The sequence below is a fragment of the Lathyrus oleraceus genome, chromosome 4 (assembly GCF_024323335.1).
Source record: "Lathyrus oleraceus cultivar Zhongwan6 chromosome 4, CAAS_Psat_ZW6_1.0, whole genome shotgun sequence".
Classification (NCBI taxonomy): domain Eukaryota; kingdom Viridiplantae; phylum Streptophyta; class Magnoliopsida; order Fabales; family Fabaceae; genus Lathyrus; species Lathyrus oleraceus.
In genome coordinates this window covers 415,493,697-415,509,076 of record NC_066582.1, presented here as the reverse complement: position 1 = coordinate 415,509,076, position 15,380 = coordinate 415,493,697, and the positions used below count along the sequence as shown (strand labels likewise).

Sequence of the window (15,380 nt, the reverse complement as noted above, 5' to 3'; positions counted from 1 at the left end):
TGTGAATCACTTAGACAATCCAAAATCTTAGAGAAAGATCCTGCAACTTCCAACCTCATAATGCTTAAGACCTTTTGTGAACGTGAGATTATAACCAATCCATAAATACATTAACCAATCACAACCTATCTAAAATATCACTAAAAGATATACTACCATAAATTGACCTTTAACCTCAAAAAACCTCGACAAGGCTTGAAGTCACCCCTACCTATCATGAAGACCATGTCTTAATTCAACCATAACCTCTCATTATCCTATCACCTCATATATCAATTATACTACTTTTTCTCCACCTCACCTGAAATATGACTTATCCATCACCTCTCACGTTGATCAAACACCTTCTATTGTAGCAAGCAAATATCTTGGGTGTATTGCACATATAAAAACTAAAATAGAAGCCTTAAATACCAATCACGTGTCGAAAATTCAAATTCTTGCCTGAAGAAGTAAATGAGTGTTTGAAATAAGAAATATGCAAATGGGTGTGTTTAGAGATTCAAATAAAGACTTGTGGCACAAGGTTTTACATAAAAAATAAAGTTTGGACTATTTTGAGACTTTTTCACTTGTTGCTAAGATATATACTACAAGACTCTTGCTTTCTTTAACCTACATCAATTCCTGAAACATTCATCACTTAGATGTGAATACCATTGTTTTTTTTGCATGACAATCTTAATGAAGCAGTGTACATGAAGGTGTCTCAAGGATTAACTTCCCCATCACAAGCTAGTAGACAATGGTTTGACAAGTTAACTTCATTTCTACTATATTATGGTTTTACTTGGGCATAATATGATAACACACTCTTCACCAAATCTACTTCAACTTCATTCATCGCCTTTCTTATTTGTGTGGATGATATCATCATAACAAACATCTCTCTTGAATATTTTAAAAAAATAAAGATGCATTCCATTCTAAATCTTGCATCAAGAATCTTGGACAACTCAAGTATTTTTCGAGTTTTAAAGTAGCACATTCTTCTCAAGGCACTTTAGTTTTTTTTCTTCAGAATTTGAAGAAGCACATTCTTCTCAAGGCACTTCCATATGTCAAAGGAGCTATTGTCTTGAATTTCTTTTTGACTTTAGAAGTACAATTGTAAGCCCGTAAGCAATCTTGTATCACATAGTGTAAACATTCATTTTCTTCTGATTTGAACTGGAGAACTAAATCATCAATCTCCTCAGGGTCAGTGATAATTTAAGGTTCAGATTCAGATTCTATCTCAGTATCATATGAGATGTCTATGGTTTGGTCAGATGAATTAGGGGTTAAAGGTTCATTGTTTCTGAAGTTTTCCATGAAGGTGTCAATGACAGGTTCATCTATGGTGGTGGGTTTAGAAGGTGGTGTTGGGGTGTCTTCTTGAAAGGCACGATCTTTAGGAATTGTAATTGTGAAATAAGTGTTAATGGGATGCATGGTTTCAAAATATGGGTTTTCTGGTTGATTTGGTTGAGATTATAGGGGGATTATTTCAATAGTTTGTGGTTGTGTTGGTTCAAATGGTTGTTCAGTGGTTATAGTTGGTGGTTATTCAGATATGGTATATTCAGTTGGATTTAAAATTTGAGAGAGAAATGTTGTTGATATTTGTTGTAATTCAATGATAGTGGTTTTAAATGATATTGGTACAGAAGTAATGATAGTTTCAGATACAACATGTTGTTTTTGTTTGGGATTTGATATGGTTCCAAATGGAATTGAAATAGCTAGTGTTGAAGTTGGAGTGGGTTGGAGAGGAGTAGATGAAGTAGAAATGACAGAACAAGCATAATTAAAAGAAGTCTCGACTAAGGGAGACTTACCATGAGGTCTATCAGAAGACACATCAGTTGACATGGGAGTTCTAGAACCAACAACTTATGCTTCTAGTTCCATTGTGTTCCTCAAGTTGTCAGAAGTTCTGGTAATCTTGGTTGAGGGCTTGGCTGTTCCAGAAGGTCCTTTACCAATTGACTTGGATTTCCTATTTCTCTTGAGAGAGTAGACGTCAGAAGCATTTTTTGAGAGTTCATCAAAAGAGTATTCTACTGGAGTTAAACCTGTTTCTAAATAGTCAACAATGCAGGCCTCCAAAATTTCTTTAGCATCTTCCTTGGTGAAGAGAGGATAGCCATCAACTAGAATTCTTCTGGAAGCAACAATCTTCCTATCCATAGTTTCAGAAAGATCTATGACAAAAGTGATCAAGGACATATTATTTAGATTCCTTCCATTAAAGATCTTCCAATGTTAAATTTAACTTCCTTTGTCAAACCCATCTTTATTAGAATTTGAACCAGCTTGCTCTCAAATAGGATGTCAGAAATGAGTCTTCCCAAAGTTATCCACCTTCTGGGCTTTAGAGTTCCATTTCTAGTTTCCTTGACCAACTCCCTCAGATACTTGAAAAGTATATAAGGTAGATTTATCTTAGTCCCAAATGAAAGATAATGCATCATATACTTCTGATTTGTGTCGATGTAGTTAGAAGAGTTTGTGGAGGGTCTATGGTGTATACAACCCAAAAGAATTTTGAACCTAACCCGAGATGCTTATGCATATTCTTGGCATTGGAAGAGTTCTTTTCATCTTGAAAAATTACTCAAAAAATCTCATCCATTTTGTCCTTCTTAGCAAGCATATCGAAACATCTCTTCCCAGAACCATTAAGATTGAGAATATTTGCTATAGACTTCTCAGAAATACTAATCTTGTGCCCTCGCACATATGAAGTAATTTGTAGGTTTGAAGCTTTTGGAAAGATCAAAAACTATTTTACCGATTTAGGATAAACAGGTCCTGTAATACGATCAAAGAATCCTTCCCAACCTTGAGACTTGACCAGGTAAAACCCATTTGCTTTGAGGTTTTCAAAATCCACAATTACTTGCACTACGCCAAATAAGGGAAAAGAGAGCGCTTTTTTTGGCCTATAACAGCGCTTTAAAGCGCCCTCTAATCTGGCGCTGGCATAGGTAAAGACAGCGCTTTTTTTCCTGGTGAAAGCGCTCTCTAAAGTGGCTCTTTAAGCCCTTTAAGAGCCACTTTAGAGGGCGCTTTTTAAAGAAAGCGCCCTCTAAAGTGGAAACTTTTAAGGGTTTAGAGGGCGCTTTTACTGGAAAGCGCCCTCTAAAGTGGAAACTTTTAAGGGTTTAGAGGGCGCTTTTACTGGAAAGCGCCCTCTAAAGTGGAAATTTAAAGGGTTTAGAGGGCGCTTATTTTGGAAAGCGCCCTCTAAAGTGGGTGGTTATTTAATTTTTTTTTTTAAAAAGCGCTATATTTTTTTATTTATTTTAGACAACCTGTATATTGAAGCAGTACACCTAAAACTGTATAATTTGAAGCCCTTTTTCACACATTACATTCAACAAGCCTTATATACAACAATCCATACATATACAACAATCCACTGATATATAATCGTTTAACTTCTAAAGATTCTAAATATACAACCAATTCATAACTTAAAAAGAAATAAAACTAAGTAGCAAAAGCATCTCTGAGATGTATGTTTTTTTTGCTAGCCGCAGTCTTCTTAGGGTCCGCTTCCTGAATCGAAGTTCATTTCTAGCAGCCATTCCTCGCATGCCGGTTTGAATACAAACAGCTTTGGAATAGGTAGTTTTATAAGCACTTCTCGAAAGATACATGCGGATTTGTTTCTGGATTATCAAAAAATTCATTTTATTAACTAATTCATTTTACAAAGTGATTTATAATTTGGGACAATTTCTTACCAGAAATCCATTCCCTTAGTGTGCCGTTGGGCATGAATTCATAAATCAGCATCTGAACCAAGAAAAGAAGTATATGAAATGATACTATAGTCAACTATCAAGCAAATATGGCAAAACTTATGATGATATGCATAAGATAAGTGTAGCTATAGGTTATTTACCTGCTCTCCTTCTTCGCTACAGTAGCCTAATAGAGAGACAAGATTTCGATGATGTAACCTCGATAAAAGCTCAATCTCAGTCAAGAACTCTTTTTGTCCTTGTAATGAATTTTCTCCTGCTCGCTTAACGGCAACAAATGTTTCATCAGATAAAATGCCCTTATAGACATTTCCATAACCTCCTTCCCCAACTTTAGTCGAGATATCAAATTTGTTAGTGGCGTGAGTCAACTCTTTCAAAGTGAATGCTTTCACACCATCTATTTTGATACATACATTAGAGGCTGCAAAAAGAAATAGCCATTCGAATAAATTTTACTTCTTCAAAGATTAATCAAATTGACATTATCAGAAGAAAGCGTTAAAATACTTACACGTTCGTTTCCTGGAAATCAAGTGCATGTATTTCGAATTTCTTCTAAAAATTAGGAGCATGGTTATTGCGGTTATTGCTAAAACAGTAGCAACGGCTCCTATTATAATAGCAGCAATAATGCCTGTTTTTCTCTTTCTGCTCTCTGTATTAATAATTACTATAACAATAAAATGAAAGTACTATTAGAGAAACTCAAATATAATAAAGAATAATAAAATGTTGAGATTGAGAAACTTACTATTTGCATAAGTTGAATAGAGTTTTATTTTAGAAATTTTAAATACAAGTTGACGAGTATATTCTCACAATCTTTGAAGATAAGGATATATTCCGCCTCGGGGAATTGATCCGTTGAGTTTGTTATGGGACAAATCACTGCAATGGCAGAAAAATACTATATAAATATTGCGATGAAGATAAGTTAAGGTTTAAAATATATACAAAGTTTATAAATAAAATTGGCTATTTACATACACAGTTGTCATATTGGTTGAAAGATTATTTGACGGTATAGACCCAGTGAACTGATTCCAGCTAAGATCCCTAAACCATGAACCAATCGCAAATGAGTTTGTAGACAAAACAGAAGAAAATGATTTCGTTGTCATTAGGCACAATATAAAGCTGAGCCACGAGATATACTTAAACATACAAATATTTAAGACTTGGTATTGAATTTAAATCGGGAATAGCTCCTTGCAGGCTGCAATTTCTCAGACTCCTGTAAAATCAAGAGGAAACATTAGCTCAAAAAACAAAACCCATGTTCTTGAATTCATTATTGAAAACTTGACGGTAAGCTTTTCTAAGTCCAAATGAAGCCTAAACAATGCCTTTTTAAAATACTTTTAATACACATATTTACATGAATACTCTTTGGCCGTGAATCATGGAGAAACAGATACTCCATATCTTATGTCAAAACTCAAATTTGAGGCTTGAAGGAGTTAGGAGAGAACACGAGACCAAATTTCTAAAGGCGATTTCGAGGCCGTTTAAAATAATGTTTTGACATAGTGTATGGACAAACAATAGTCACTGAATATTTGTAGCATCATATATTGAGCGCGAAAAAAAGGACATGTAGATAATAGTACTTACAATTTTACAAGCCTGGGTAAATTTTCATAGGTAGAAGGAATTCCATTCCCGCTGAAATTATTGTTATCAAGTTGCCTGTAAGTGAAACAAGAAAGAATCAACTTTCCAAGACAAAAAAGATTGATTAGAGCATAACTTGAACATGTTCGCTAATCCTCCTCCACAGATCAAGCAAAAGAATGTCAATAATGCAATATATACAATGAAAAAGTTATTATATGTTACTATTCTAGACAATGTAGAGCATAACATACAGTGTTTCCAAACTGTGTAACTTGGAGAATTCTGGTGGAAGATATCCCGATAAGTTATTGTTATCCAAAAGCCTGTAGAGTCATGTTAACAAGCAGACACAGTTAAAACTTGTAAAAAAAAGAAAATCAATTTGGAGATGCAACTCTAAAGTTTCAAATCATAAAGGAAATTTGAATTGGCTTCAATACTCACAAATGCATAAGATTGGAAAGGTTTGAAAGTTTGGATGGAAGTTGACCAGTGAACGAGTTGTTGTTCATGTGGCTGCAATTGCAAGACAGAAAAGCAGCAGAATAAGTACATGTAAGAAATCGAGCTTTATGTTCTGTTGATGAACAATTTTGGTTTAGACATCCACTTACAGGTGTCTAACATTGATCATATTCGCTAACGATTCTGGCACAGAACCTGACAGTTGGTTTTCATCTAGTTGGAGTCTATTCATATTCGTAAGGTTGCCAAGCTCATCCGGTAAACTGCCAGATAATTTATTTCCATTCAAGAGCCTGCGTATAAAACATCTCAATTAAGCGCTTATGCTATAAGCTCTAGTCTTACAAAAACTTGACGAGGATCAATACTAATAATTCATTTTCTTTGGTAAGTTTCTTACAAGAGTCTCAACGATGTAATGTGTCCGATTTCCTTTGGTATTGTGCCAGTCAGATTGTTCCAAATGAAATCCCTTCAGCATAAAACAACGAAGATATTAGCACGGTATAACATATCATCGTTTATTCTTCTAATTCATATAGAAATTGTTTACCAGGAGATAGTAGAAAAATCAAACCTGGTTGAAATGCTGCTGTAACTTCTCATTTGTCAAATTGATACAAAATTGCTCGAAGCTGAACAGGGCCGATGTAAAGTTAGTTACTGTTAGAACAATAACTGTGGTTCAAAAGTAAATAGATACGAAAAATGTAAATAGAGAACACAAAAAATTCGATCACAGAGATTGGCCAAATGTGCATACGTCTATAAACTTCATATAAAATTAGGCAAGAGGGTGGTTAAGATTAAGAACATGTTTGTCTTGAAACTCTCGAATCCGTATATATCTAGAACTCCAATTAAGTTCTTCGAAGTCAGAAGAGAAACCAAAAATGAACAATAGAGAACGTCAGAAGAGAAACCAAGTAATATGAAGATTAGAAAAATACCTATGGTGTCAAAATCGAACAGCTAACAACGAATTAATAGAAGGAGGAAACGTCATAGATCTAACAGAGGTGGAAGGAGAACGCCTTAGAAGTAGCGAAAATCGTAGCAGTGAGAACCCTAACGTGAAAAAGAACGAAAATAACAGAGAGTGAAATAACAAAATGCGCAGTATGTTATAATTTTAATGTTTACTAAAGGGGACCTTAGAGGGCGCTTGTGGAAAAAAAGCGCCCTCTAAAGGGGGCCTAAGAGGGCACTTATGAAAGCGCTCTCTAAGGCTTTCCAAAAGCGCTTTATAAACTGGAAATGCACATGGACTTATAGAGCGCTTTTTTAAAAGCGCCCTGTATTGTTGTCCCTCTATCTCCTCCTTATTTTTTCGCTTCACCTTAGAGGGCACTTTATTACAAAAGCGCCCTCTAAAGTGCGCTGTCTATTCCAGTTGTTCACTCCTTATTTTTTCGCTTCACTTTAGAGTGCGCTTTTGTAATAAAGCGCCCTCTAAGGTGCGCTGTCTATTCCAGTTTTTGGCGTAGTGTTGACAGTGAACTTCTAATTGTGAAACAGGAGTAAAGAGAGTGAGTTCCTGAATTCCTTCCTTCATTTGTTCTTGTTGTTGAGTATATTTCTATTCTTGAGTAGCTTGAGTAGACTGTTATTGAACTTGTTGAGAATCATCCATTATGATGAATAAGGGTTTTAGGGCCGCAGAGAAAATGAAAGTTTGAAAGAGAGAAAGTGTAGGATATGAGTAACGTAAGTGTGTGAAATATAAGTGAATTGGGTTTTATAAAGGTTTTGCAATCATCACAATATCTTGAATAGTGAAACAAATCTAACAAGGGGAAGACGTAGAAAGATTTTACTTATTCCTAAGAAATATCTTCACCCAATGCGTCACTCATCCGTTAGAAGCGTTTCAGTTTCTAAGACAATTGTCTTTAAACTAATCCACAAACCAATGTTGATCGACAACTAATTAATGTATCAACTATTAAGTACCCAGAAGATAGAATGTTTAACAAAGAGGTTCTAATTGGATACTTCTGAACTCATGAAACCTTCCCACTTCAGAAGACTCAATGTTTAGAGTCAACAAGTCTTAGAGTCAACAAGTCTTAGAGTCTCATTTAACCATTATGAGAAATTAAACATTGTGAGATAATCATCTTTTTCATTTTGGACATAAATCAATTTTCAAATTCTTCAGAATGAAACCAAATATATCTTCAACAAGGGGTTTTGTAAAGATATTATCCCATTGATGGTTTGTATCAATAGATTTTAAATTTAATATTCCATTCTAAACATAGTCACGTATAAAGTGAATATTAATCTCAATATGTTTATCTCTAGAATGTAAAATAGGATTTTTAGATAAATAAATAGTAGAGGTATTATCATAGAGAATAAGAATGTTACTCTCATATATATATATATGGAAATCTTCTAGCTGACATTTCATCCAGAGCATTTGAGTGTTGCATCCAAAAGCTACAATATATTTAGCTTCTTCTATTGATAGTGCAATAACTGATTGCCTCTTGCTAAACTATGAGATCAAGTTCTCCCAGAAAATGACAACCTCCAAAAGTACTTTTTCTTTCAAGTCTATCTCCAGCGTAATCGGCATCACAATAACCTATTATCTTGTACTATTTTTATTTTCTATAATACAAGCCAAGGTTTGTAGTAATTTTCAAATACCTGAAGATCTTATTAACAACTGTTAAGTGGGATTCTCTAGGATCTAATTGGAGGCGAGCACATAAACATACACTAAATAAAATGCCAGGTCTAGATGCAGTTAAGTATAAGAGAGAACCTATCATACCTCTGTATACCTTTTTCTCTACATTTGTGCTTACCTCACCCTTCTTAAGAATACATGTAGGATGCATTGGAGTTTTCGCTATCTTTCATTCTTACATGTCAAACTTCTTCAGAAGTTTATTGGTATATTTGCTTTGATGGATATATGTCCCTTATGGACTTTGGTTAATTTGGATACCCAAAAAGAACTTGAGTTCTCTCATTAGACTCATTTCAAACTCTACTTGCATTGACTTAGCAAATTCCTTGCACAAAGTAGAATTAGCATAACCAAATATGATATCGTCCACATAAATTTGAACAACAATGACATCATTTTTGAATGTTTTACAGAACAAAGTTGTATCAACCTCACCTATAGTAAAATCATTTTCTAATAGAAAATTGCTTAGTCTTTTATACCATGCTCTAGGAGCTTATTTCAGACCATACAAGAATTTCTTCAAGTTTGAAAATAAAATCTGGATTTTTATGATTTTCAAGACCATGAGGTTGGTGTACATATACTTTTTCAGTTATGTAACAATTGAGAAATGCACTCTTAACATCCATATAATACAAGATGATGTTATGATTTACACCAAAAGAAATTAAGATACAAATAGACTCTAACCTGGAAACTGGCCTTGTTTCTTACCACTCCTATTTTTCATTCAACTTGTTTCTGAAGACTCACTTTGTCCCAATGACATGTGTTTTTTTGGGTCTAGGCCCTAGAGTCCACACATCATTTTTAGAGAACTGGTTCAGTTCTTCTTTCATTTCCAGAAGCCACGTAGTGTCTAGAAGTGATTCATCAACATATGTAGGTTCTATAAGAGACGCCAAACCCATAAGTGTTTCTTCAGAAGGTTTGAATAAGGACCTGGTTCTGTTTTATCTCCAAGAATCAATTATTCAAAGTGTGAGGATCTTTGTTTGTGCTTCCTCATAGGAGTATGAACTTCAACAATTTCTGGTTGAACAATTTTAGAGTCTTTTGCCTCATCATCTTTAGCTTCTAAAGTTTTTTCTTCAGATCCTGAATAAGTGATCTCTAAATATGCAAACTTCTCAACTAGCTTTGACTTTTAAGGTTCAAGCATATCATCAAATTTAACATTAATTGATTCCTCAATAATTCATGTTTTAGTGTCATATACTTTATAGCCTTTAGAGCGTTCAAAGTATCCTAACATTATACACATTTGTGCCTTAGAATCAAACTTGTTCAAATTTTCCTTAGTATTCAGAATAAAACAAGTACATCCAAAAGGATGGAAATATGAAAGTTGGGTTTTCTATACTTCCATAATTCATAAGGAGTCTTACCCAGAATAGCTCTTATAGAGTTCCTGTTCTGAATATAGCACGTTGTGTGTACTGCCTTTGCCCATAAGTGCTTAGCCATATTAGTCTCACTGATCATGATTCTAGCCATTTCTTGCAATATCCTATTCTTCCTCTATATAACTCCATTTTATTATGGAGTTCTAGGGCAGGAGAAATCATGGGAAATGCAATTTTCATCTAAGAGTTTTTCAAAATCTTTCTTTTCAAACTCACCACCATGATCACTTCTGACTTTAATAATTCTAAAGTCTTTCTCGTTTTGAACTTGTGAACAGAAGGTAGAGAACATAAAGTGTGACTCATCCCCGTGACTTAATAATTTTATCCATGTCCATCTATTGTAGTCATCAACAATGACTAACCCATATTTCTTTCCACTGACAAAAGCAGTTTTCACTGGTAAAAAAAGGTCAATGTGCAAGAGTTCCAAAGGCCTAGAGGTAGAAATAATATTATTTTCTTTGAAAGAAGTTTTTGAAAAACTCGCCTTTCTGAAATGCTTCACAAAGAGAATTTGAATAAAACTTCAAATTTGGAAGGCCTCTAACTAAATCAAGCTTATTTAGTTAAGAAACTTTTCTCATGCTAACATGACATAATCGTCTATGCCATACCCATTGCTCTTCATTAATAGGCATGAGGAATTTTACATTCTGATTTTTAAGATCATAAAGTCTAATTTTATAAATGTTATTTATCCTCTTGCCATTGAAAAGAATGGAGCCATCATTTCGACTAACAACTTTAGAAGACTTTTAATTAAAAATTATATCACAATCATTGTCACTTAATTGACTTATGGACAATGATTTATGCATTAATCCATCAACTAATAAAACATTAGTAATATAAGGGAGAGAATTGTTACCAATTGTTCCAGAGTCTATGATCTTCCCTTTCTGATCACCTCCGAAACCCAAGAAGCCACCTGGCTTAAGTTCTAGATCTTGGAACATATGCCTTCTTCCCGTCATGTGTCGTGATCCCTCAGAGTCCAGGTACCATGGTTGGTGTTTCAATTGAGTTGCTAAGGATGTTCGCAACATATATTATCTTGCCTTTAGGTACCCACATCTTTTTGAGTCCTTTCTTGTTAGTTATCCCAGATTTCTTAGAGAATTTGGATCTTGGTGCAAAATAATCATTTTACTTATAAGCATAAAAGAAATGGAAATGCAGAGCTTTTGGTTTTGACTTAGGTTTTGAAATAGGTTTTTCTTTAGGAACATAACCAATTCCTCTTCTTCCATTTCTCCTAACTCCATATATCATTTAAGCCATCTTGCTTCTATCTATGTTTATAGCCAGAAATGTCTACAAAGATTTGTCATTTTTCTTTATGAAATTTTTAGAATCCACATAAGCTTCTGAAATATTTTCTTCTTCAAGTTTAGAACTTTTACTTTGAAGAGCAGATTTTTCATTTTTCAAAATAAAATTCTCTTCATTCAAAGCTGAAAAATCTTTCTTAAGCTTACTACGTGCTTTAGATTCAGATACTTGGACTTGTTTCAGATCCTTGTATTTGTTCTGAAGCTTCTGATATTTTTCCAGTTTTTCAGAAAGAAAAGATTCTAATTCAGAGCGAGATAAGTTAGAAAATACCTCTTTAGATCCTAACTTAGATTATGATTTTGATTGGATATTTTCATCAGATGCTACAGTGCTTGCCATCAGCGCCAACTAGCTTGCTCTTCCTCAGAGTCATCGTCTGAGGATTTAGAATCATCCTAGGTAGCTATCATACCTTTCTTCTTCTCTCTAAAGTCTTTCTTCTTAAGTCTGTCTTTCCTCGGCTTGAGACACTCATTCTTGTAGTGACCTGGATCCTTGAACTCAAAACAGATAACGTCTTTGCTAGCACCTGACTTTTTTTATCCAGATGTAGACTCAGAGCGACCATATGTCCTTCTGGAGCTTCTGAACTTGCCTTGCCTTTTCTTCTAGAGTTTATTAACTCGCCTGGAAAGAAGAGACAATTCATATTCTTCTTTAGAGTCTTCTTTATAATCCTCTTCTTTTTCAGCTTGAAAAGCTTTAGTTTTTTCATACTTTCCCATGGATTTTAGAGCCTCGGATTTAATTTTTCTTTGAGGCTTATCATCTTCAGGTTCTATCTCATGACTTCTCAAAGAACTCATAAGTTCTTTAAGAGTTATGTTGTTCAGATCCTTAGACAGTTTCAGCATAGTTATCATATGCATCCATATCTTGGGTAAGCTTCTGATAATTTTCTTAGCATGATCTGAAGTTGAATAACCTTTGTCCAGAACCTTTAGTCCTGCAACAAGAGTCTGAAACCTTGAGAAATGTTCTCAACAATTTCATTATTTTCCATCTTGAAGGCTTCATACTTTTGTATAAAGGCAAGCACCTTGGTTTCTTTTACTTGAATGTTTCCTACATGAGTCATCCTTAGAGAGTTAAATATAGACTTTGATATGTCTATATATCTCTTTTCATACTCAGAGTATGATATAACATTTAACAAGATGGTTTTTGCTTTATGATGATTCTTGTAATATTTCTTTTGTTGATTAGCCATCGTTCTTCTTTCTACCTTGTTACCACTACCATCTACAGGATAAATGTAGCCATCAACTACCATATCCCATAAATCCACATCGTGACCAAGAAAAAAATATTTTATTATATATTTCCAATAGTCAAAATTTTCTCCATCAAAAACTGGGGGTTTTGCACTATAGTGGTCTCTTTCATTGTAACTAGTGGATGCAACTGGTGGAGGAATTGTTGCCATAATGTTTCACAAGTCTGAATCTTTATCTGACACGATGAAGTGTTTGATACATAATCAATACCAAAATCGAAACTCTAATGTCAATTGAAGGTAATGGAAACACAAGAAAAATATTGTGTGTGTGTGTGTGTGTGTGGGGGGGGGGGGGGGTGGATTGGGTTTCAAGAATTAAAACTATTTCAACCCAAGAAGAAAAACAGAAAACAAAGAACAAAAATAATGAACACAATTATTTTTATCCTGGTTCGTTATTAACAAAGCTACCTCCAGTCCACCCGCCAAAGTGATTTCACCTTATCACATGGACTTAATCCACTGTAATCAAACTTTATTACAATACAAAAACCAACTCTCAATGTCTTCTTGAGTAATTCAGACTAAACCCTAGTCACTCAAGGAAATACAATCACAAAGATTGAGATATAAAACGTGTTTACAAAATGCTTATAAGAAAGAAGAATACACAAATGAATTACAAATATATCACAGAAAATATATTATATGAAGAGTATGAACAAAAATTCCTTGTGTGTATGTTTCTTTTCTCTCAAATGTTTCAGAAAAATGCACTATTCACATATATGATAATCTCTTAGAGTGTAGCATTGTTCCATTCTTCTAAGTCTTATTTATATAGGAAATGAAGAGATTCATTGGAGGTAGAATTAAAATACTTAAATGCAACTCTATCCTTGTATAACGGTCTGTGAAAATGAGAGACAAAACGATACACTAGTACAATCCTTAGCCCACAAAATTAGTGTAGTGAAAGGAATATTTGATCTTGTAATGTATACTATTTTCTCACGTAAAATCTTTTTGATATTATCTTAAATATTCAAAGGCTTCTGATAGAAATGTGATGAAGCATGCATAAAAGAGGAGTAAGAGTCTGGTTGAGAGAAACTTCAGGAACATGGTCTTTAGAGTTTTGATCCAGTACATCAAAACTTGGTCTTTAGAGTCTGGTGACACCGTTCAGAGTTGTTTGAGCGTGGGGCTTCAGAGCATAACAACGTCAGAAGCTTCAGAGTCATAAAGCTTGGGATGAGTAGAGTTCAGCTGCATTGAGTACAGAATCCAGAGATTGATTATCTTGTAAAACACCTATCTCAGAGTCAGATTGCACTAGGTTCAGAATCTGATGACGTCACACAACATACCATCTGAGTCAGAACTTGTATATAGTATTTGCACACTAAACAAAACCATTAGGGTACAAAATTATTCTCTAAGAGTCAATGTATTATTATTATCAAAACACAATGCTATATGTAGAACCAAATCTTGTTCTTACACCCTCTACGTTCTTGCTCTTTCCCTTTGTACTAAGAACCGAGCCCTTCTCCCTCTCCTTACTTACCACACCTTCATCATTCACCACTCAGATTTTTTCTTTTTTCCTTTTCGTTCATAACTGTTTCCTCTTTCACCCTCATCAACTCATTCTTCCCACTATTCCCATACTCAACCTATCTTCTCCCATACTCCATCGAATATTTTCTTACCTCATGTCCCAACATTTTTTCTCCCTCCCCCAAGTCTCTCCTATCAACCTTCTCAAATCTATCATAACGAGTGACATTCACAAACAATCTATAATCTCCAAAATAAACGTTATTTAAAGCTTTACTTAAAATTTCCACATCCCTCACCTTAGCAAACCGAGCGAAACCAAACAATTGACCCACTACATTTCTATTTCGAGAAACAAAAACGTCGGATAAAATTCCACATACCTCCAGATCCTTTCGTAATCCCACATACCAAAGATTATCAGGAAAATTGGAAAAATAGAAAGAAGTCATTGTTTCTCGAGTAACAGATTATGCATGATGCAAAGCCTTACGCGTGCGTGATCTTCCCCTACCAACAACATTCATAGAATGATCAAACCAAAACCTATTTTGAATAACACCGTCACGAAATCCACCCTCTCTACCTATAACTCGTGGAAATCTGTCGCATACCTAATGTTCCTGCGATTCTATCCATTGCATGTGTAACTCTCGTCCCTATTTCCTTCCTGTCATGCAAAAATCGTAAACCTGTACCGTCCTTAAGCTTCCAGTTGAAACGCTTTATGACATCTAGCCCCAACCTTAATCCATTATCCCTGAGTCGGATGTTGGCAAGAAACCACCTCCCTCGTGAAAGGTGTAAATGACCCACCTTTCCGTCACTACCTTAGCACAAGTTAGTAAATAACCTACTTTTCTTTAAATCATATTTATTTATTTACTTTTATATATATATTTTTTTCAATTTTTTTTCAAAATTTTACTTTACTTATTTTTTTAAACAAAATTAACTTCTCTTTTTCAATGAAGTATACGACACTTTTCGTATCTTTGTCATTCAATTATTTTTTATTATTTTATAAATAATTTATAATAAAATTAAAATTAAATAAATATTTCAAAAATACAGACAAACAAATATAAGATTGTACGTTTAAATACAAATATATATATATTACTTAAAAAAAATATTTTTTTTAATAAAAAAATTCTACAAATCAAGATACTCCACAAATCAACGATTAGTTGACTAGTTTATATAAAAAATAAATATACTTTTACTATTTAATTCAATATTTTAATAATTTTTTTAATGAAGTTTCTATTAAAAAAGTATCATTAAATTAATGTTAATTGCATCCC

General features: G+C 34.0%; 1 protein-coding gene across 1 annotated transcript; it reads right to left on the bottom strand.

The window, feature by feature from the left end:
* Window positions 1–3,693: 3,693 nt before the first annotated feature.
* LOC127137775 (probable LRR receptor-like serine/threonine-protein kinase At1g06840) lies at window positions 3,694–10,930 on the bottom strand. Its single transcript, XM_051064197.1, has 14 exons — window positions 10,796–10,930; window positions 10,571–10,708; window positions 10,319–10,455; window positions 6,241–6,312; window positions 5,990–6,133; window positions 5,820–5,891; window positions 5,627–5,698; window positions 5,373–5,447; window positions 4,924–4,992; window positions 4,746–4,814; window positions 4,578–4,646; window positions 4,270–4,406; window positions 3,896–4,179; window positions 3,694–3,786 (listed from the first exon to the last, which is right to left on the bottom strand). Exons 1-14 carry the CDS (start codon window positions 10,928–10,930, stop codon window positions 3,694–3,696), a joined length of 1,566 nt encoding a protein of 521 aa, XP_050920154.1.
* Between the last annotated feature and the right edge of the window lie 4,450 nt (window positions 10,931–15,380).